Source organism: Buteo buteo, chromosome 12 (assembly GCF_964188355.1).
Source record: "Buteo buteo chromosome 12, bButBut1.hap1.1, whole genome shotgun sequence".
NCBI classification, from domain to species: domain Eukaryota; kingdom Metazoa; phylum Chordata; class Aves; order Accipitriformes; family Accipitridae; genus Buteo; species Buteo buteo.
Genome location: NC_134182.1, coordinates 37319165 through 37341263, shown reverse-complemented (window position 1 = coordinate 37341263; position 22099 = coordinate 37319165). Strand labels below are relative to the sequence as shown.

Sequence of the window (22099 nt, the reverse complement as noted above, 5' to 3'; positions counted from 1 at the left end):
TCCCCATTGCTAGTTTTTCCACACACATTGGGATTATTTTGATCAGGTTCACGTAACCTCCCATATTTACTGTATTGTTGCAGGTTCCACGATTACTGCTGAAATCCAGGGGGTGATTGATGCTTGTGTCAAGCTGACTGGGATGCCAGACCTTACCCTCTCCTTTATGGTAAAGCAAAGCTCAAGGATGTATCTTTACTTAAGTATTTTGAAAAGGGTTTCCCAGCCCTGCTACTAGGATCTCAGTCTCACGCCGATGGATTCCAGTAGATCAGAACTCGGGTATGCCAAACAAAAAGAGAAAGAACTGACAATGGAAACTCATAGTGAACGTCAGCAACTTTGAGTCTAAAGGTTTTATATTCAGATTCTTTAAAAGTGTTGTTAGTCTGTGCTGTGACTAAGTTTCTGAGATACAGTGGTGCTTTAGGCAGATATCCTGAAGGGCCATCTTTTTTTATGAGTATGTATCAATGTAATTGTTTGACATGACTAAATTTTCTGAAATAGGATAGAGGTTCCTGAGTACTGCTATCGCACAGATGTACAGCATCAAATAGCTTAACATGTCTGAATGTAGATACTTTCAAGTGGACAGAGCATGTCGAATGGTAGGCCTTTCATGGATAGAAGACTGAGAAGAAGAAGAGGTTATTTTAAGTAGTACTGCCTTCACTAACCTTGTGGCTTTCTTTTATTTCAGAACCCTCGGTTATTGGATGATGTCAGCTTTCATCCATGTGTGCGTTTTAAACGCTGGGAGTCAGAGAGAATACTCTCCTTCATTCCACCTGATGGAAATTTTCGCTTGCTCTCCTACCATGTCAGTGCTCAGAAGTAGGTGATGAATGTAGTGCTGTGAATTACGAAATTTGGATCTTCCTGGCTGGGGGGGCGTGGGGGAAGAGGAATTGCTTTTAAAGATCAGGTGGCATGTGGTGCCAAATGAAGCAGAGGTCCATGGTAACTTGCATTTTTCCTTTTATAAAACATGTTTTCTCCTTCTTTGGAGCAGTGATTCTGTCATTTCTTTTTGGTCAGCGAGCATTTTTCAAAGACTCGTAGCAGATGAACAAGCTAGAGAGGGAAAGAATTAGGCAGTAATGGAGTAATCAAGCTGTTGATTCTTATGTTTATAAAAAACTTTTAGAATAAAACAAGATAGTTTGGTAATCTTGTTGTTTTTTTGACATGCCTTTTAATAGAACTACAAGTTCTCATCTACTGTTTGCACTCTTTTCTAGAAGCAGCTTACCAAGTAGTAATTGGGGTTACAGATGCTAGAGCGTTTTCTTAGACTTTGTCAGACTTATCTCAAGTAGGTGAAAATGAGTGGGGAAATCCAACCAAAAGCACAAACATGAAGTTCAAGTACTGCTGCACTGCCTGGAACTACTTACCAGCTTGCCTGCAACATGCAGAAACATTACTCATCCTTTGCTCAAGTCTCCTGTTATACTGGATGTAGTTACCTGTTCTGTAGAGAGGTCAAAAACTATGATATGGCAAGCTTGATTAAAAAAAGTGTAATTAAGACTTGAGAACAGGATTCTGAGTTTGCTCTTAGATCAAACAAATGAGCATAGTATTTCCTTCCCTTTTAAGGAAATTTGGTTTCCAGTGTTTCCAGTGTGGAAGGCAAGGACTGAATCAGGAAAAGCAAAGATGAAGGCAGGACGTTAACCAAGGACTTTCTGTTCATGTCTTTATTCTAGTCTCGTTGCAATTCCTGTCTACGTTAAACACAACATCAGTTTCCGTGATAGCAGCTCACTGGGACGTTTCGAGATCACAGTGGGGCCGAAGCAGACTATGGGGAAGACTGTAGAGGGAGTGATGGTCACTAGCCAGATGCCAAAAGGTGTCTTAAATATGACCCTCACGCCCTCTCAGGGAACACATATCTTCGATCCAGTTACAAAGGTGAGAGGAAAGAGAGAAATTAGATTTATTTTATTTTTTAATCTTTTTTTACCTTTCAGCAAATGAAGTTGACCTGTTCATGCTTACATGAACATTTCCTTGAACATTGCTTTTCTGAAAGCAGTATCTTTTCTTGGGCAAAGAACTTTTTCTGGACAATTGTATACTAGAAGTTGTCTTAATCCCCACAACAAATAGCTCAGTGTCTGGGTGGATTGTAGTTCTGGTTGCTTGGTGTTTGCAGAAAATCCAAGAACTGGTATTGTATGATGAGGCATTAGTCTGGTGAATGCTTTACAAACTTCTGCTTATCTAGTTGTCATGCCTAGCGCTGCAAGTTAGACTTGGTCCTTTGCAAACACTGAGGATTTGGGTTCGTTAGTGGGTTTTGATTTGTTTTGGGGTGTTCTGGTTTTGTTGTTTGATCCTCTGCCAGAGTTCACTTTTTTTTTCTTCTTGCAAACTTAAATTTGGTGGTTTACCCACAGTAGAGCCTCAAGCAACAGTGCTTCAGCCACTTGGAAAGGAGGCAATTCTGCATTGTTTTTGTCACTGTTAAACATAAGAAATGGGGCCTGTAGCACAAGCAGTGGACATATCATTCATGGTAGGCTTTTTTTTTTTTGTGTCCCCCTGGAAAGAGAGAGGGAGAACAATGGTCTGAGGCAGCTGCTCCTTAAGCCTGTACTGTGTCCAATATGAAAGGCAAGATACTAAGACAAAGATGTTTTCCATAAAGAAACATTAAAAGCTGTCATTGGAAGGGGACTCTTCTTTAGACGGTGTTACAGCATTTCTGTTTCAATGCTGCATTTTCTGTTCCTTGAAGTTGTTGTCATGGGATGTGGGGAAAATAAACCCCCAGAAGCTGCCAAGCCTGAAGGGGAGCGTGAGCTTGCAAGCTGGGGCATCAAAACCAGATGAAAACCCCACCATTAACCTGCAGTTTAAAATTCAGCAGCTGGCTATATCTGGTAAGTCACTGTCAGGTAAAGCAGCTGAATATTCTCTGTCAGTGCTCACTCTTCACGTAGCTGAAATAGCTCTGCAGGCCTTCTGAAGTATATTCTATCTGAAACATGTTCTTCAAGTAAAACAATTGTGTGCTTTGACTACAGATACACAGATTTGTTCTCTCAATGCTCTGTGAAACAGCCTATCTACATTTCCTTGCATTTTGTGCTAACAGACGTATAAAGAACTTTAGATTATGGATGTGTTTGTAAAGAACGATTCTGACAATGAGCAGTCAGAGATTTTCTCTGTTCTGTTTACTGCTTGCTAAAACTTTCCCTATGCTTTCTGCACCTCTAGTATGATCTTCTGTTCCTTTATCCTGAAGGCCTGTCTGCTTTTTTTGTGGCAGCAGTTAGTCTTATGCTGTGTTTGTTTGCCTTTAGGACTGAAGGTGAATCGCTTGGACATGTATGGGGAGAAGTACAAGCCCTTCAAGGGGATAAAATACATGACAAAGGCTGGCAAGTTCCAAGTCCGAACCTAGAGGATCCTGATAGTGAGGAAGAGCACTTTTCTGTTTCTCCTGTCCCTGGCTGTTGGATTCAGCCTCTTACCCCATCCATCTGTTTAGGGTTGCTGCCTTGCCTGTAGTAACATGAGCAGGAGAGACGGTGCTTAGGGTGCTGGGGAGCAGGGAGAAGTAAGGTTGACCTGGAACCATCTCATCCCTAGCTGAGTCTGAATTATTTGGAACAGTGGTAGATGGGAGAGGTGTTCAGGTCCCTTGGGATTAGTGAGTCAGCTATGTAAGCTTGTATCACCTTCATTTTGCTGTCTTCAAGGAAATTCTAGGCATTTATTGCCTTTTGTAACTCCTCTTCCTTATATTTTCAGTTGGCTTTTTATCCCTTTGTAGATGATACAAAGATGAATTTCCACAAACTTCACCTTCAGTGTGATGGTCCGGCATCTGCCCTTCATCACTTAGCATTAGGGTGGAGAGCTGTATAATTCTGGGCAGCAGAGAGATCACCTAGCCATTCTGCCTCAAAGGGACTGGAAGAAGTGGAAATGTAGATTGTCCCACCTAGGATGGGACGTTAAGAAGTCTGAGATTGTGGATGGTGCCACAGAGGGAAGAAGTGGATGCTTTTTCTAGATATTTCATAAGTGATCTTGGTCATCACGTATCTTGAATCTCTGGATATAGACTGGAAAGCCATCCAAATCTTAGTATGGAATCCTATGAAGAGCTGACTGTAGCACATATGATCTTGTAACTGATGGGTGGTGACATCTGAATGTAATTCTGCTTCTCTTATTTCGTCAGTATTTGAAGGTAGGGATTCTCCTAGCTTCTTTGGGGAGTCAGGGAAGAGACAGAGAGGGAGGAGAATTTTTGTGGAGACATAGCACTCCGATGGAAACTGAAGCTGTGGCTAAATGAAGATGATCTCCCTAGTAACTTGTTGGAACCTCTTTTTGTCTCTGCCTGCCTATTACAAATGAAGGTGATACTGCTGTTCTCCTGCTCACTGATGTCTTTGAGGTAATTGTGTCCTGGTACATTTGTAGTGTTTCTGGCTGTCCTACCTCATTCCAGTTCCTGTACCAATCAGCTGCTCTGCAGATGGATTCAAGCCTATGCTGGATTTTTCACTGGGACCATCTCTTCTGCAGGAGCTGTTGCTGCATCTGCCCATTCCAGTCTGTGCTGCATCTCTCTGTACAGCATAAATATGAAATGAGAGGCATCTGCATTGTTCGTGTTGTCTGTAATGTGCTCTTTGGCCACTAGATGCCAATGTGTTTTCTCTGTGGTAGCAGAACTTGTCCCTAAGCTGCTGTACCTGTGACTACAGCATCTGTCAGGTGGCTGTGGAGTCCAGCATGTGCAGTTCATGCTTGTGAACAGAACAAGGTGACCCTAAACGAAGGATAACATACATTGTGTTTTGCATGCAGTGGATACTTGCAGTGAATGAGTGGCATCTTGCTTGTGGAATTGCAAGTTCCAGTGCATTATGAATGCCATAGCAGGTAGCCTTACTGCTGAGCATGTTCAGTGCAAATATAACCTTCACCAAGGGCATCAATAAAACTCATTTTTACATGTCATCTGTGTCATTTCAGAGTGGTTTTTGTGGGCTTTACAGGAAATACATTTGGTATTTGAGGAGGAAGGTAAATTATGCCAATTGGATTGTGGATATTGGGTGCCTTAGGGAGATAAATGTCTTTATGCAATTGGGATTGTAAGCCTGGGACTAAGTCACTGTCTGAAAAGCTAAAATTAATTACTTTCTTGGTAATTTTTCTTACTGTTTCCCAAAAGGAGTGCTGAGCTCCTCCTAGAACCTCTGTGAAACTATCTTTAGGAATGCAGCTGAACCATTTTTGTTTACTACGTTGTTTACTAGGTAGGATTTTGGGTAGCAGGCTAAGGGCTGTGCTTTAATTATGAAGACAATGAAATACCTCTTCACCTTCCTGCTCCTCAAGTACTGATATTGTCCTTTGGCTTTGTAGCTTTGTTTTTTAAAGTATCTTTTCTTTCCTGCTGAAGTGATTCATGTTACTTGAGATCTTGAAAGGCTTCTTATATGCATAAGGGTGTCTGGCCCTTATGACAAGCTTTCTGTATCAGTCTGAGGTGACTGCAAGTTCCTATGGAATGAAAGATGAAGCAGGGCATAAGAGGGAAGCAGAGAGCAACATCAGTGAGGTAACTTGGTAGGCAACATAAGGAGTTTTGGGGGAAATGTGAGGTGTAGCTGTGTACTTCAGTTACAGTAAATGCTGATGTTGACTTGGGTTCTGAAAGAACTTGAGTGTGACAATATCAACTGCAAGCAGATGGTAGTCATTGTCTTAGACCTTGTCTCAAGATGGTGCTGCTCTGTGCTGGAAGAGGACAAGAAGGGGAAAAAACAGGATAAGGAGGAAAAGCTGATGTTGTAGAGAGGGAAACCACTGCTGCGATTTTTATCAGGGAGGGTTGTAATGGGTAAACAAGCCAGAGAAATGTAGTTAAATGCACTGAGCTAGGTGGCAACTTTTGAGAAATGAAATGCAAGAAGTGTAAAGTAAGGCTGGAGAATGTAAGTTCTAGTAATTGGACTGGGATTTGGTACATCTCCCAGATTAAGGGTCTGTTACAAAATGAGGGATAAAGAAGCATATGGGAAAATGTGGAGTTGGTTCTGGGCTCTCCTATCACCTTGGATATTTCATGTAAGGGTATTTTCGAGGAGCTGGTAACAGCTGTGATGTAAAACTGTTCTCTGCAACTTATGTTTCTGTAGGATGTATTTTTCTAAAAGATAACAGTATCAGATGTGGTTCAGTTACATTTTATTGGTGGCTGTTAGATCACATCAAGCTCAAATAATGTATTTAATAGACTGTTTGAATTGTGGAACAAAAGTTGTGTTCCTGAGGACACTTACCTGTGTTACTCATTGGAACAGTTTTGGGTGTTTTACAGGCTGCAAATACTTGGTAAGCTTGTGAATGCCAGGATAGCAAGGCACAGCAGCACTTCAAAATGGGTTTAGGGGAGAGGAATGGAAATTAATTTGTCTTTTTCTCAAGGTTAATAATAAAATACAGTTAACAACAACAAAAAAAATCACACCAAAAAACCTGAACTGTGACTCTCTTAATAAACATCTTGGGGTTTTTTTCCCCTTCCACTGGCTGGAATATGGGACTCACTGCTGAAGCTAACTGGACTTATAACACCATTTCTCTGAGGATATTAGAGATGATCTCTTTGAGGTTGGTTTCTAAGCTGGTAGCTAGAAAGACATGGACCATTTGTAAAGTTGCCATTTATAAAACCCATTTGAGAAAGAATGGGCGTCCTTACCAATCTCTCTTCTGTACTTACTATATAAGCTTTTCTATTTGACTAGAGGCTGTGCTAGTAGATCACCAGAGAGCTCCTTAAAACTGTGAGAGTAAACATGTTGAGTTACAGTGTTTTGAATTTCCCAAATAAAACAGCCTAGTCTTCTAGCTACAATGCCTGATTGATACTAAAGTTAAAACTCCTTTTGTAGCCCCAGTAAAATTTTTTTCCTTTTGTAAAACAGTAGTCACACCTGCTTTCTCTTACTTTATCAAACAGTCGGACAAGAGAGACTCTTTCAAAGAGGCTTAACTCTTAGGACATGCATAGATACCACTTAGCATCACATGGTAACTGCAGTGCAAGCAAGTAATGCTTGATTACTGAGATTCTAGTTCACGGTGACTTGGTTATACCTGTCCTGTCTTCTGTTAAAGGACAAATGCAGCCTTGTAACATTTGGCTTGTGGATGTAAATCCAGCAGGCACCTAAAACTGCTACCATTACATTTGTCCTTTGTTCTGCCCTGCTGTGCTAAAGAGAGAGCTTTTGCTTTCCTATCAGATGATAATGCACAGAAATTTAATAGTCAAAAAGTAATGTGTTGATTCTGTGGCAGATAAGGCTGGTGTTAAGATTTTTACCTATTCCATATTTAAATAAATGTTTAGTTTCTACCAGGAGGAAAAGCAAGGGGAAGAATAGAATGTCCCAACAAGCATGCCATCCTGGATTTGCTCAGAGAGTTTAAGCTCAGATTCAATTAATGAATCAGTTCCAAACTGAAAAAGCAAGTAGTATATTGATATGGAAATAACCAGCCCATGCCTGCAGCTTTGCTCTTTCTATTGGAGTCAAGCTGAAACCAGCTTGAATAACCAAAGTAAAATGGTACAAGGACAGAGCTTAAGCCTGACTGGAACGTCTTCCAAATTTACAGCCAAATAAGGAGGAGGGAAATGAAGTTTTCAGGAAATCTGTCCTCTCTGCCTTCAGTTTACACCCATTCCCAAAACAACATAGCTGCTCATGGGATGCATGATGTTCTCTATTGGTTTATTCTCTTGACCCAAAATTTATTTTTGATTGTACTAATGTGATTTGATGCAAGTAGAAAGCTTGGAGATGTTGGGGGTAAAGGAGTGTTAGCTTCCAATAACCTGTAATAGGGAAAGGAGAGTAATTTGAGAATGTGCCCTTCCGACACACTGCAGTTTGTTTTCCTCATGTACTGAAAGTCATAAGCATCTGGACAAACGGGAAGCCCTGTCAGCATCCTTAAAACACACAGAAGGAAGCTGTGAGAGCATGGCCACAAGACTGTGGATGGTTCATTTTTCTTTCTCAGGGTTTCATGTTGTCCTGAATCCAGTCAAGATAACGATTCACATTTGTGTAAACGCCAGGTATGTCTTTGCGGCCACAGCCTATTCCCCAGCTGATGATTCCAATTAGATACATACGATCATCCTTCATACAGACCAGAGGCCCTCCAGAGTCACCCTACAGAGAAGTAGCAGGTTAGTAACAATCTCCTTTTTTGTTTGTTTTTGTGTTGTTTTTTCCCCCCACTGGCTTTAGTGGTGCACTAATGTCTACAGAAATACCCTATGTAGTACGCTCACAAAGAGCTCTTAGTAACAGCACTTTCACATGAGCCACTTCTGTGTTCCAGACTCCCTTAATGCTCCTCTCATGGGGAGAGACCCCAAAAAAATCTAACTAACATTAGAGCATCTAACTTTGTATGGTGCTTATTTATGAAATGTGGGTGAGACGTTGATAAGAAAAAGAGGAATGCTCTTATTCAAGCTGTAAAGATCCAAGGTGTTTTATACTGCTGTAACAGTAAAGCAAAATTATTAAAGAGCTGTTTAAACAGAAAGGATGGATTGAATGCATGCCCTCCTTTTTTCTTATGTTACAGCTGCTCATTCCCTACCATCTTTTGGCCTTTATTCTTTATTTCTCCACTTTTCAGTATAGCAGCACCGCCTTCCTCTTATAGAACCTCCTGCTGAGTGTTTTGCGTGCTCACATAAGAGAAAATATTAGGAAATGCTGCTGAGGTGGAGTTTCCTGCTCAGTTTTGTGTTATTTCCTGTATTTGGGATTTTCAGTTTGTATTGTTCTTTTTTGCTTGTTTAGTGTGGCCTGCTTTCCCAGCTATGAGGGACAGGGGAATTAAAAAGAAAGAGGAGTCAGCAGTTCTGTTCTGTTCAACAAAAGTCTACTAGAACTTCGATGTAGCCAAATGCAGAACTTCTTTAAACTATTTTCTGAAGCTTTTTGTTTGGTTAGCTCAGACTATCAAGGACAGACATAAAAAGAAAAGAGGAACAGAATTGGGCTTACCTTGCAGGCATCATCAAGGTGTCTTGTGTCTCCTGCACATAACATATTTTCTGTAACTGTCCGGTTGTCTAGATGCCGTGTTGTGCACCGACTGGCTGGAAACAGTCTGACGTGGCCTTCCTTCAGGTGCTCTGAATAGAATGGAGAAACTGGAAGAAAAATTACAGTATAAATATGTATACATGTCTGTGTATGTGTGTATATATAATATTTTTAAAAAATTGCAGTTCAGTTTTTGTAGTTTAGGGGAAAGTAAAAAGAAGTAGCTGGGGGGGGGGGGAACTATTTCCTTGCCAAAGGGTCTTTTTTAATTCTTGGGGGTTCTGCTTTGCTATTGAGAATAGCTTAAATCTAGTTGAGAGAGAATATTGCTGCTTTAGCAAGTTTAAATGCTAAAGAGGTTTTAGTAGGCTCCAAATTAAACACTGCTGGGTTTCTTGGATGGATAAGCTATCTTTGCACAGTTACATCAATCAAAATGAAGTCACAGGAGGTGCCTATGAAAATCACTAACTGTATGAAACAGGATCCTGACTTTTTAGTACTATACTTGCGCTAACAAAAATCAGATGCCTTGTCGTACACAATACTGAGTAACTGGATAGGAATGTACGCTTGTATTATGTTGGAATGGTAGGGATTTTTTTGTTTGTTTTGGATGTTGGTTTTATTCTCCTGCATAGCTGCAATTGCACAAAGCTGAAATTTGGCAGGATTGTTGTTTTTCAGTCTAGTTTTGAATTACAGTTGCAGCATCCTTTCCCTCTCAAAGAGTTTATCCTGTACTCCCTGTAAGCAATGCTGAGGACTAGCTTTAAGAGCACTTTGAAAACACTTTATGCCATACTTATATGTTAAATCTTCAGGTCTGTTCCAAAACCCCTATGGGTTCAAATCATAATTAGGTCTTTTTATGGTGGATGCTTCACAGTGTCTGTCTCAAAGAGTTTACAAGTTAGAGAATAAAAAGAAATCAGTAGAAAGTGCCAGTAAAATAAGAGCTGGCTTTTTTTGTTTGTTTTAAATGTAGGTCAGCCTGTGTATACTTTCAGACAGGTTTTATTCCTGTTTGTTGTAGCTCACTTTAAAAAACAGTTAGCCTTTTAATTTATATCTGGGATTGTTACTTCTTTAGCTTTTTTTTTTGTTTGCTAATCACTGCACAGCCAATGTATCTTTGAGAATAATGCAACTACCTCCAACTGTATAGTATATTCAATCTTGACAGAAATGTATTTCTGTCAGAATGACAATATCTAAATGTACTCAGTACAGCAGAAATATGGCAGCCCTGATTGCAAATTTTCTGGTTTTCCTACCTTAACCATTGTGCCATTTTTTTGTGTTTCTACTGTTGGGAGTATCAGGGAAGACTCTACTAGCCCATGCAGCTGATAGAACTCAGATGAATGAAATAACTTAGACTAAAACTTGTTTTTGTGTATCTCCCACTTATGCATATATTTTGTGGTGCTGATATAAGCCCACATAATAATTTGGGGGGTCGCACATTACACCATGCTAAAGACTTGAATTCTTTGAGGGCAGGGGACCCCAACTTTGGACATAGTATATTCTGTTTACATGTAGACATGTATCTTCTACTTACATTCTTCATTTTTGCCATAACCAGATATCTCGCATTCAGTCCAGTCAGGCAGCTGCAGTTCTGATGTTGGGAGGCAGGCAGCACGGACAGTGTCTGTTTCAATAGCACAGTCTTCTGCATCCGAGTTCAACTGCAACAGAGCTGAAGAGGGGAAAAAAAATCCCCACTTTGTTAACCACAAACTTGAGCCAAATGTGACCTTTCCAGTCACGAGGTCAGAAAAACTTACCAATATCATTGTTGAAATTTTCTGAGTCAAATCTCTGATGCACAGTGTAGTTCTTCACTTGAAACTTCTGTTCATTTTCTTCGGGTGTTGTTCGGGAAGTCCTACCCAGCACAATCTTCAGCTGATTTGTACTAAAGCTGAAGAACAAGGGAGTCTTACTTTCTTCCAAAATTAACTGGACTGGACCCTTCCCCTGAAGATGTGCTGTTGGAGCTTCTGCTTTTCTTATTTTAACACTATTACTACTTCCTTACTCAGGCAGTTTGACCTCAAGTGTCCTATTTGCCTTTGTTTTTGCGCTAATTGCTTACAGCCATCATGGCAAAGCTCCTCTGCCAGTCCCTTGCTGTTCTCAAGTTTCAGATGGCTCTGCATCTTTATTGACAACTTTGTTCTTCAGCTATTTGATACTCTGCTATGGTACCTTAATGCCATGCTGCTAGTTTGCCCAGTAAATGCCTGTCTGTAATGCTCAGCGCAATTAACTATATAAAGAGCTTTTTTTCAAGTCTTTTACCCTTCCTGTAAGGCTATACTGGATGCTTCCATTTTCCATACTTTTTTCCCCCAGGCAGTACTGAATCCTCAACTTACCCTTCCTCAAAACAGTGAGCAGCTGACAAAACCCAGCAGGAACTGATCAGAATTCCTCCACAGAGGAAGTGTTCTCCAGGAACTCGGCGATACTTCACAAAGATAGCAGCTTGCCATGGGTGAGCTGCAATGTCTGCATAGGAGCCACCTTTAATCCTGTACTGGTGTCCTCTGCGCTGCCGTAAGCCACAGGTGGCTGTGGATGAGAAATCCAGAAATAGGCTTTTTGTTCAGGAACTCTTGCTTTGAGTTTGGGTTAAGAGCCTGTTAGTCGTCAGTGCATGTTGAGGCAGCCTGGCATGAACTGTTTAGTATCTGACTCATTCCTGTTTCCTAGGAAACTTGTATTCTGATTTGAAAAATACAGTAAGGAAACCCTGCCTTTTCTGTCCTCCATTTCTGCAGTCTTCCCTCCTGGCAGAGAAAAAGGCACTTCTGTGAGAGTGGAGCCACAGAATCTCTTTCTATTCCAAAAAAACTCTGCCCCCCCCCCCAGCTTTTATTTTACTGTAAGAGGCTTGAGTTTAATAGAAATGACATGCAGAACAGTAATGCCTCAAAGAAAGACAAGAATCAGAAGTGCTAGGATCCTTACAGCAAGTAGGCACATTGCAGTACTCCCACGTGAGCTGATTTCCTTTCAGTACGTGGCACCAGGGCTTGCTGTCATTGTCAGGATTCCTGCAGCACAGGAAAGAGAAGTGCTATTTGTATTATCAGATCTGCAGGGAGTTTGGGGAGACCTAAAGGTGGCAGTCTGTGACCTGAGTGTACTCTTTTTGATTTTTCTAGAGATACAGACAGCCCTAGGGGCATGTGGAATTTGCATTTGTGGAGTCTGATGTTAGAAAAGCATAGATAGGTCAGGTGGAATAAAATTACTATTGTCAGTGAGCTTCATTCCCAGCAGTAATGTATTTCCTGTGCTTTAATAACCCATGTAAAAAACTAGAGAGAACCCTGCCTCAAGAAAGTTCGGTAAGATTTTTTTAATTCTATAACTGACTACATACCGGCAGAAATTGTGACTATCAAGGCCCAGCTGGTAAGCATCTCTTCTCCAAGCAGTATATATCTTGTTGACAAGGATTCGAGAATTCCACCTCAAACAGGTAGCTCCAGAACTAGTAACACTGTGGCTGCCTCGGTAATCTGTGCCTCTTCCAGATTTGCAGTTGATGTTCCCAACTTCAATAAGAAAGCTGCATGTTAAGCGATGGATGTGAACCCGTCAGCTGTCCCTAACTGTGATTTCTGTCAAGGTATCTATATATTAGCTATACTCACCTCAGTCTCTCAGTGTCGTAAATATTAAAAGCTTAAACATGATTTAACATGAGAGTTTCAACTTTTCAAATAGCACAAGTCCACAGAGAACCCTTATATTTGCAGTGAATCACGGAAGCTCTAAAGTCCATTCCCTGTTCCCCTGCATGTACCTTTTGAACAGGAGGGCACACTGCAGTGTTCCCAGATGTACTTTCCCCCTTTATAGATATAGCACCAAGGTCTGGAATCCTCATCTGGGTTTCTGAAAGAGTTATGATATTATGCATCATTATAAAGCTATTGTTATTAGTCCCGTGTCTGCCATCTAATTTGGTAACTTAATCCTGCTCTGCAGTGAAGATGTGGACTGAACCATCAGAAGTTGTTTGGATTCCTATTTTAATGATAAAATTGTGGAGTACATGGAGGTGAGAATGAGGCAGCCAGTAGCTAGCAGGAGTGGACAGCTTGTTTGTGCAGTTGAGTTCCTGTGCAGGAAGCACTATATTTTTAGAGTTTTGAGCAGGATCTGGAGCTGCAGGAAACTGGCTTACAAAGGGAGTTTTAAGCACGGAGAAGGGACAAGGAAAAGACTATGGGGTGAGAGATGTATACATTTTGTAGTCTGTCATAAGCATCCAGTGTAGGTAGATCTGAAGTTCAGATATGTCTACAGAAGTTGCAATTGCTGCTTATGGGCTGTACCATATTTGCACCTGTGAGCTTGTGCTCTGCTTGGTATTAGTTGTGAACAGCCGTTCCTTGGCTCCAAGCTCTTAGAGTGGGCTGATTCCTGTGGCTCTGACCTGTGTGCTATCAGCCCCTCACCTGCAATAGTTGTGATTGCCCAATCCCAGCTCGGCAGCATCCTCTCTTCGGCCACTGTACGTCCGGTCCATCAAGGCATTGCTATTCCAATTTAAACATTCAGTTCCACTCTCTGTCATGCTCCATGTACCCCTGTATGTTACTCCAGCATCTTTGTAGCACTTAACTTCAGTGTCTGAACAAAAGGGAAAAAATGTTACTATAAGGACAGCATCCAAACCTCTGCTTCCCCAGTCTCTGTTCTATTTAAACTTGGCTCCCAGATGTCTTGTCTAGTAAGTCAGTGAAAATGCCTTGCCAGGCAGACTGTAAGTATACACAAAGGTCTTCAGCTCCAAAATTCAGAGTTTTATAAAAAGACACTGAGAACAGCCCAGGTGTCCTTCTTAAAAGTTCTTTGTAGTATTAGCTCTAGAATAAAAAGAGGCAACTTAACAGAGAGCCTAGTATACAGCAGCAGCTTCTGGGTACCTCATCCTTCTGCACTGCATAGCTAAAACCAGTAGCATTGTTCACACTAATTGACACGGTATACTCACCTATTTCACACTGCTTCCCAGAGAAACCTTGGTGGCACTGGCAGATGAAGAGTTGTGGGGAATAATATGCCTGTGAACACTGGCCCCCGTTGTAGCATTTATTTCTAATGCAGGCTGTGGAATAAGCAAAAGCCAGGAAATACTGTTAGATTTCACATTAGTAAGAAGCTGGCAATGTATACCCATCTTTCCTCTCCCATCAGTCTCCTTTATCCTGTTCTATTTTTCCCTGCTTACCTGCTATTGTCATGTGCTTACAGTCTTTTTGTGTAGTGCTTACATTCTTCCTTTGCTCCATTCTCTCCACATACACTATTAGGAGCCTTCCTCGGCCCCTCTTAGTCCTTCCTCACTCTAACTTAGTCCTGCCTGAGTTGGTATATATTAGTATTTTCATTTCTATCCTATTCTATTTCAAGCCAAATTTTCTGTGTGATAACTCCTTCCCTGACAGTGGAGTTCTTCTTTAGGATGATTAGATGGACCCCATCATTTCCTTTCTCTTTTTTGTCTTCATACTCACCTCTGACAGGCACAGTGTGGCAGCGACTCCGACCACTGTCGCACCTACAGTATTCTATTCTGCTCCCTGAGAGCCTCAGCCAGGTCTCCCTGTGCTGGTAAATTTGTCCAGATGAATTCTCTGTGCAAATGGCTGTAATAGGAGAAAGAAAATTCTCTTTTAGAGACTCAGGGAAAAGACCTGGCTGAGCAAAAGAACTCCCTTTTTTTACAGGAGAAAAGTATCCGTGATGGGAGCATCTGTCTAATGGCCTGCCCTTTTTCCTTCTCAGTTCACTGTTGTCCCATCTCTCTCACTGCTGTGTTGCTGGATGTACTGTTCCACTATTGAACGGCCTTTTTTTCTTTGAAAAAGAGCAGAGGGAGGGAAAAACTTTGAGCTGTGGATGGTTATTAATGGTTTGGTATTTTGCTTTCTGAATCTCTCATCCAGATAACCATGACAAATAGCTTTCAGGCTCCATTCCCTCAGCATCATCTGCTTTCCCCTCCTGTGTTCATAAAGCTCCAGGTAACACGGTTGTAGTTTGCCTGGCTTACCTCTAGATCTGGCTCCCCGTTTGAAACGCATGCGTAAGCCCTGCAAGCAAAGAAGTTTAATTCTGTGAGTAACTGTTCTCTTAAGAAAACTGAGAAAACAAGTGCCTCCAAAGAGCCGGTCCCCTTCTTGAGATCTTGCAAATGAAGGGAGCTCTGAGCAACTGTCTGCCCTCCTTGTCAGACAGTACAGCGAAAAGTGCCTTTAGTACCTCAGCATGGGTACCGAGAATTGTAAATCGTTGAGTTGCCACAGATTACCAGGTGATTGCTTGTCATATGAGTGATGTGAACTCGGGATATGCTGTACTCCCATTGTGTGTCATTATGTGCTCTTGGGGCATTGCAAGTGCTAACTAAAGCTTGACAGCTTTCTGCTATTTGAAAGAGGTTCAAGCAAATAATTTCCAGAGAAGTAAATTTGAACAAGCAGTTATTTTTGCTCATTGCCATGGAGTTTCCCCATAAGCCTTTGTAGCTTGATTACCTTTGAGAGATATGTCTCCTGCAGCCAATTAAATAAAATATTTTGGATAAAGCTTTAAGGAAGAAACCAATTTAGAAAGCTGCTTTGATCAGGCCACAAGAGAAAGAATAACATAAAAAGAAAGAGGAAGGCTGGGATAGTAATTTTTTGAGAAAGAGACTAAACATTTTGGAATTGTGTAGGGTTTACTCAAGCTGTGAAATGTGAGGCTTAAAGTGAGGGGACATGGGAACCATCGATGTCCAGTTTTAAGTGAGAGTAATGATGAAGGTGATGACAATAGAAAGAAAATTAAAGGGTGATCACAATGGAACTCTTACTAACAGTGAAAGGTGACAGTGAACAGATACAGCAAGAAGATTTGGAGAAGACTTGCTTACTGAAATGAAAACCAGCCAGGATAACACTTCACTGGAAATCCCAGCTTAGAGGTAGACTTCTTTGTAAGGTTTTCCTTCCTATGATTTCTAGTAACATAACCAGCTTCTCCTTCTGTCTGATGCAGACAGCTGGAGTCGACAGTAAGGAAGTGCTGCTGAAAACACAGGAGGATGATGGCAAGAGTGTTGATGCATTAGCCTCTTACCTGGCATTGAGCAGTCATGATTGCTCCCACCAGCAGGAGGAGACATGGGAGTTTGCTTTCCATTCTGAGTGTTTTCCACATCACCTCCAAATCTCAAGTTAATCTATAGAGACAAAAGAAAAATTAAGATGTTGAACAAAGGCATTTTTACAGTGTGAATAAAGTTTTTAAATTATGAGAATTCTTTTTACATTAAACCACACTTTCTACTCTGCAGTTCTCAGCCATCTGGTCTAGCTGTCCTAGTGTCCCTGGACAGGGGAAACTGCCACGTTGGACCCAGATGTGTTTTTACTTGATAAATTTAGAAACCCAACAGGCTAAAGCACATCGTTTTAGGTCTGGAGGAAACTCAGAGAGTGTTTCCTGGGGAATAACACTGGTAGAAGTAATTTCAAGTCCATTTTCCCAAGGTTGCTGGAAGCCAACAGTATTGTGTGTGTTATTAGGGAGATGGACTTTTCTAATAGAGGACTGCAATGCTGATTGGAAAGTGTTAATTGAGATTCAGGTTAGTGAGGCCTACCTAAGAGATCTCTTGCAGGGGCACAAAAACTGCTGAAGGGTCAGCCTGTGATAATAGTGGTTTAAGAGGATTTGCAATTTCTGCACAGACTGCTTCTTTGGGTGAGAGTGAGGACTTCTCTCTTTTGTAGAGGATGCGTCAGCAAGGAGACTTTTGCTGATGATAAGTGGGGACAGCACTGCTATGTCTTTGATTTTTTTAATATTCCTACAGCTTCTCTCCAGCCGAGCTTTTAGTTTCTGCTATCGTCATATGCTTTCGCTAAAAAGGGAGAATATGGCAATTGGCTGACAGGCTAGCTTTTGGTCTGGTTTTCTCATTTATTTGTTGCAGGATCTTTCCATCTGTCACTTCTATGCAGTCACAACTACATCTTGTTCCCTCTAATCCCTTCAGCAGCTTTACACTTCAGACAAAGCCCTCTTCCATCCCACATGAAGAATTTCTGCTTCCTCCAGAATGATTTACCGAGTCTATCTCCTACAGCAGTAGTCTCAGGAGAGAACCTTCAAGAATCTCCTATAGGAGATCACTAGCTGGTATGACGTGGCTGGGGTTAAGAATGAATCTGGATTTCTGCCTCCATTCATCTCATTTGCTTTGAAAAACTACTTCTCTCTTCACTCATCAGAGGTTAATTTCCTACCTGGTGAAATTGCTGGTCTGACCTGGCCACAGATAGCTGTAGGAAGGACTTTTGGGTACTGTGAGCCATCTATATTTCCTCCTACTGTAGCAAAGTTTACTTCTGACTGGCCTTGAGCAGGCAAGTTTCTTGCCAGAAGCGTGAATTTACATTTCTGTAGCCACTGACTGCAGTGAGATATGCTACCATCTTGTGCCCTGGTTTCCCCTCCCCCAGTTTGTTTCCTGAAAAAGCAGGAAAAATTATTTCTTTTACCAAAGCGGAGCGCCTTGTGTAAGTGCTGACTGGTTTAGGGCAGCCGCTGGGTGGAGAGAAAATTCTGAGCAGTGGAGGGTGCACTCGTAACACAGCGCAGTCTTGAGCGTATACAAAACTTTACTGCTGAAATTAAGCAACACAGGTTTTTTTCCCGTGCTGTGCTAAATGCCATTTCTAGTTTCATCCTCATAGCAGAAAAATACACTGGATGTGACAGACAAAGGCAGTGAAGGGCTTTCCGAGGTGGTCTGTTGCCTATGAAGGCAATGTGCTTTGCTATGGTCTTCTGGCTCCTCTGTTAATCCCTGTAGGAAAAATCCCCGAGAAGACGTATTTTGCCCATTCTTATACCTTGGTGACCTTGTAGTAACTGTAAAAGGTCAGGCAAATGTATGTGTGTAAAAGAACTCCAGTAAAGCCTGACCTTAGCAGTATGAGTTTGGTAGCTAGCAAAGTTCTGTTTTATATTTAGAAACACTGCTGAACTTGGGGACTTTAAATTAGGATTTATTGGTACACCAACAGGACTCTTGGTGGAGGAGAGAGGGGGCAGGGAGGAGGCTGTTCTTCATGCAAAACTTAAATTAGTAAGATGGATACAAATGATTATACAGTGTCAGAAGTTCAGAAACTTAGTGTCTGTAGGACTTTTTGGAAACATGGCATTAAATAGCAAGGTCCAATACATCTATTAAAAACTGGGAAGGTATTACTGATTTTCACAGTTGAGTAATAGCTTTTAGGGAGTGGAGTTGTTATTATGTAATCTGAACTCTTACAATAAGACAAATAACTTTATCACAGGTTTCCTGACTTGAACCCATAATTTTCTTCCTAAAAGTAACAGTTACTCCTGCATGCAGTAATAGTAGCTCTTTTTTACAATTGAACGAGACATAAGTAATCACCAGCATGAACAGATTTAGCTTGATCCTCCATACTAACCAGGACTGCTGTAGCAGTCAGTCTAGACGGCTGAGATGATGAATCATGAGAGCGTGATGTAGATGGGAACCCCCCTGCTTTGAACAAGTCCAGCACCAGAGGTCCGTTTTCTCTCTTCCTTTAAAAATATAATGCCTCCTATACAAACCAAGAGCTGGGAGTGAGGTAGAGTGGCAGGCAAGAAGACATAATTTCATTCCCCAATCTCTAGGATTGCTCTGCAGTTCTAAATCTTTGAAATAATATTCAGGCGCTGTCTTCCACACTATCAGCTTTTTATCATCTACATTATGTGATCCCTGAGCAAGTAGAAAGCTAACCCAATTATTTGAGAAAACTACTACTTCCCGAAATTAGGAGCTCAGACTCTGTTTATATAAAGCCAGAGAAGGCAGCTGGATAAAAGCTGGTGAAATTGGAGTATGACAGATGAATGACTCATAAGTTGGGATTCAAGGCTAAAAAAGGGAGAGAATTTGTTTGGGTTTTTTTTTTTTAAAAAAAAGATTTGTTCAAAGAAAATGCAAAAGGCACAAATTTTCCAGTCTCTGAAGCAGAACTGGGAGTACAGCAGGATAGTTTAGGCTGTGGTTTCTCATCAGTAGACTGCACAAAGAGGAGACTTAAGCTGCAAGTCAGACTGAAAAGATTCACAGGAACAGCTACCCGAGAACCTCAGTTACTCCAAATCTTGTCTTTAGGTCTCATCTTGATGATGAGATCCTTGTAATTCAGAGCATGTCTCAGGGATTTGTATTAGTATGCCGATCTTGTAGTACGCTTTTTGTATACTTCCAAGCCTTTTCTCACCTCTTAAGAAGCATTTTGCTTTGTATAGCAAGCCTTCTTAAAAGTTTTGAGAGTTATTTCCAACTAGACATTGACTTCAGTTGAATCTGAACTAAATCAGCAGCTTTCCCAAAGCTGAAGTGGATGATCTGAACTGCTAGAGTTATTTGGTTGCTGCTGTAACCCTGTGTTACATTATCCTTACTCCCTGCAGCTGTAGCTCATTATTGGAGCTATGCAGGCTTGTATTCTGAATCCCACGGTGGCAAGGTTTTAACTTGCTAATTGTTAGTACCACTGGTAATCTTTGTTGCTATCTGTGGAGAAGGCTTGAAGTTCTTACTGACAGCTTTAAGAAATGAGATTCTGCTAGCTAAGACCTTGTTAAGGAAAGGTTCATTCAGTGAAACTGCTTTGTTAGAATTTCTCTCTGGGAAGCACCATAAAGAATTGTTGAGACCTCTTTTCTGGGGTACCTGCTAAGATGCCCCTGAAACAAGGCAACACTGGTGATATCTGAATTTTTTTTTCTTTTTATTTTGTTTTTTGTGGAAGAACAGAGTGGCAAAGCTGGCCTAACTAAAATCTTGGAGGAAGTCCTAGCTGCCTGAAACCAGCAGGAAACTATAGCTAGTTTTCGGGGGGGAGTGGGAAACATCTTTTAAGTTTAAAAAAAAAAAAACAAAAAAAAAGGCACCCTTTCAGTCTCAGAGACTGACATGAAAGGAGTCCCTATTTAAAAAGCACTGCATGGTTTAATCAAGTTTATGGTTGTAAACAAGTTTAGCCTATATAGTCCACTATACAGGTGGATTCTAGTACTATATAGCATATTGTTATACTGCAGAACGTGACAGATAGTTTCCCTAAAGTTGTCTTGCATTGGATGCCACATCCTTTCTTCCACTTATTTCTGCTGCCCCTGTTCAGGCTAGCTTATCTCATAATGCTGCAGCCCTTCCCTGCTCCTTTCCCCCTCTCGGGGGGGGGGGGGGGGGAAGAGAGATACTTGTCCATCCATTGGTGGCTGCTGTCCCACTATGAATGGAAATTTGGTAACAGATGTTGCCAGATGTGTATTTTCAGTTTGGGAAAGGTACAACTTAGGCCAGTCAATTGGAATGTTCCGAATGATAAGCCCTATCAAACTGAAACCATATGGCTGTTTGAAAAATACCATGTTTACAAAATTCCAAGCAGAAACCTGCAAGCAATGTGCTTTCTGGTAGGGCTCTCCTAAACAGTTTGTGCCTTCTGCTTTCACCCTTTGCTTCCTCTCTGATCAAAAATACTCTAGCAATAAGCCAGAGGCCTAGATGTGGTATTCTGACACTTTGATTCTACGCTTCCAGGTACATGAGGACATAAAGATATACGATACTCTAAATTTATCTCTCTTTGCTGAAGCATTGGCAGCAGGAATACTTTAAATCCCACATAGTAATTTATTATTAATAACAGCCCTTCTAAGCAGTAAGAGTTTGAGTATTACCTTACCTACGTGGAGTAAGACCTAAAAAAGGGATGTATCTTATCAAGGTCAAACAAAAAGTCATTAATAGAAATTAAAAGTAGCTTCCCCCCCCCCTCTGTATGCCTCCCAATAACCTAGTATGTCCATTCCAGAATACTTTGGTTCTGAATCTATAGCACTAGTAGCTTTCTTGCTGATGAACAGCTATCTTGATCTTCAAGCAAAAGACTGCAGATCCTTGCTGCCTATTCCTGCCTTCTGGAGAAAGTGCTACTGTATCCCTTTTCTAAACTGAGCAGATGAGTATCAGACTCGTAATAATTAAAATATAACAATGGACAGACCTCTGCTTTTGGGGAAAAGAATTTAAAAAACAAAATTAAAAAGTAGGATTCTGTAGTCTTCGAAAGCATCAGAGGAAATTGGTATTTCAAAATCTGGCTTTGTTTTGGGAATCATTCTCAATATTTCCTGTGGTTTTAGCCACATTTGAAAAGAAGTGTGTTTAGGGAGAACTGAAGACCCGCCCTCATTCCTCTTTGTCCCTCCATTATCCTGGTTGGGAGCCTGGGGTGAAAGGCATAGTCTGATTTCCTCCCAGGAAGACAACAAAGTATCCTTTCACAGCTAGCTCCTTGGGTCTCTCCTTACCATCAAGATATCTGTCCGTAACTCTTTCTTTGAGTTCTTTTACTAATGTTCTTTGTGCAGAAGACTCCTCACTGCTAACTGGTCAGAGCCTGAGGCTGTCAGCCCTCTCCCTGGAATAGCTGAAGCTTTCTTATAACAGCTGAAAGCTAGCAGCTTTACCCAGCATTATAAATCTCTTCAAAAGCTGAAAGGCAATAGCTCAGTTAGTTAACTACCCTGGGGCTTCAGTGGAATTTATTAAATAATAATATTTAATAGTATTTAATGGCAATGCCATTGATGTTGAAAAGGGGAAATGCACTTTTTGAAACAGGTGCAGAGTAGTACCTACCTTTTTGCTTTTTCTCTTCTGTAGTCTGCTGATGATTTCCTTTCCACACGGGTCTGGTTTTGTGTTTTCTGCGGCTCTGCTATGATCCCTCTGAACAGCTCCTGTCCTACTTAGAACCCCACTCGAGGGGGTGGAGACTCCAGAGGGCAGCAGGGCGTGCTTTCCCTCACCCCCGCCCCTTCCAGAGGAT

General features: G+C 41.3%; 2 protein-coding genes across 5 annotated transcripts in view; one reads left to right on the top strand and one right to left on the bottom strand.

Annotated features, from left to right (window-relative positions):
• Positions 1 to 4998, top strand: part of AP3M2 (adaptor related protein complex 3 subunit mu 2) — a 13273-nt gene extending 8275 nt beyond the window's left edge. Inside the window, exons 4-8 of the mRNA XM_075043392.1 lie at positions 84 to 169; positions 704 to 837; positions 1716 to 1923; positions 2753 to 2897; positions 3324 to 4998. Of these exons, the coding sequence (XP_074899493.1) occupies positions 84 to 169; positions 704 to 837; positions 1716 to 1923; positions 2753 to 2897; positions 3324 to 3424 (674 nt within the window). The 3' untranslated portion in view covers positions 3425 to 4998. The remainder of the gene's footprint in view (positions 1 to 83; positions 170 to 703; positions 838 to 1715; positions 1924 to 2752; positions 2898 to 3323) is intronic.
• On the bottom strand, positions 896 to 22099 carry PLAT (plasminogen activator, tissue type). 4 transcript variants are annotated; one of them, XM_075043389.1, is made up of 15 exons: positions 21910 to 22069; positions 18665 to 18802; positions 16290 to 16392; positions 15220 to 15259; positions 14681 to 14812; positions 14158 to 14271; positions 13619 to 13793; positions 12961 to 13052; positions 12535 to 12709; positions 12117 to 12202; positions 11522 to 11717; positions 10928 to 11064; positions 10699 to 10839; positions 9090 to 9238; positions 5634 to 8237 (listed from the first exon to the last, which is right to left on the bottom strand). In XM_075043389.1, exons 3-15 carry the CDS (start codon positions 16368 to 16370, stop codon positions 8079 to 8081), a joined length of 1677 nt encoding a protein of 558 aa, XP_074899490.1. In that variant the 5' UTR covers positions 16371 to 16392; positions 18665 to 18802; positions 21910 to 22069; the 3' UTR covers positions 5634 to 8078. The 4 variants fall into 4 exon arrangements, with proteins under 4 accessions (XP_074899491.1, XP_074899492.1, XP_074899490.1 ...); XM_075043390.1 differs by lacking the exons at positions 5634 to 8237; positions 18665 to 18802 and adding an exon at positions 896 to 1077 and having other exon boundaries at positions 21910 to 22099; XM_075043391.1 differs by lacking the exons at positions 5634 to 8237; positions 18665 to 18802 and adding an exon at positions 5097 to 5547 and having other exon boundaries at positions 21910 to 22099.

Coding starts and splice junctions, on each gene's coding strand:
- PLAT (XM_075043388.1), bottom strand. CDS start 16,370: ATGTGGAAAACACTCAGAATGGAAAGCAAACTCCCATGTCTCCTCCTG. Junction 11,718..12,116: donor CTGCAATGTGCCTACTTGCT/GTAAGGATCCTA, acceptor TCTCATCCACAG/CCACCTGTGGCTTACGGCAG. Junction 8,238..9,089: donor ACCTTGATGATGCCTGCAAG/GTAAGCCCAATT, acceptor ACTTCTCTGTAG/GGTGACTCTGGAGGGCCTCT.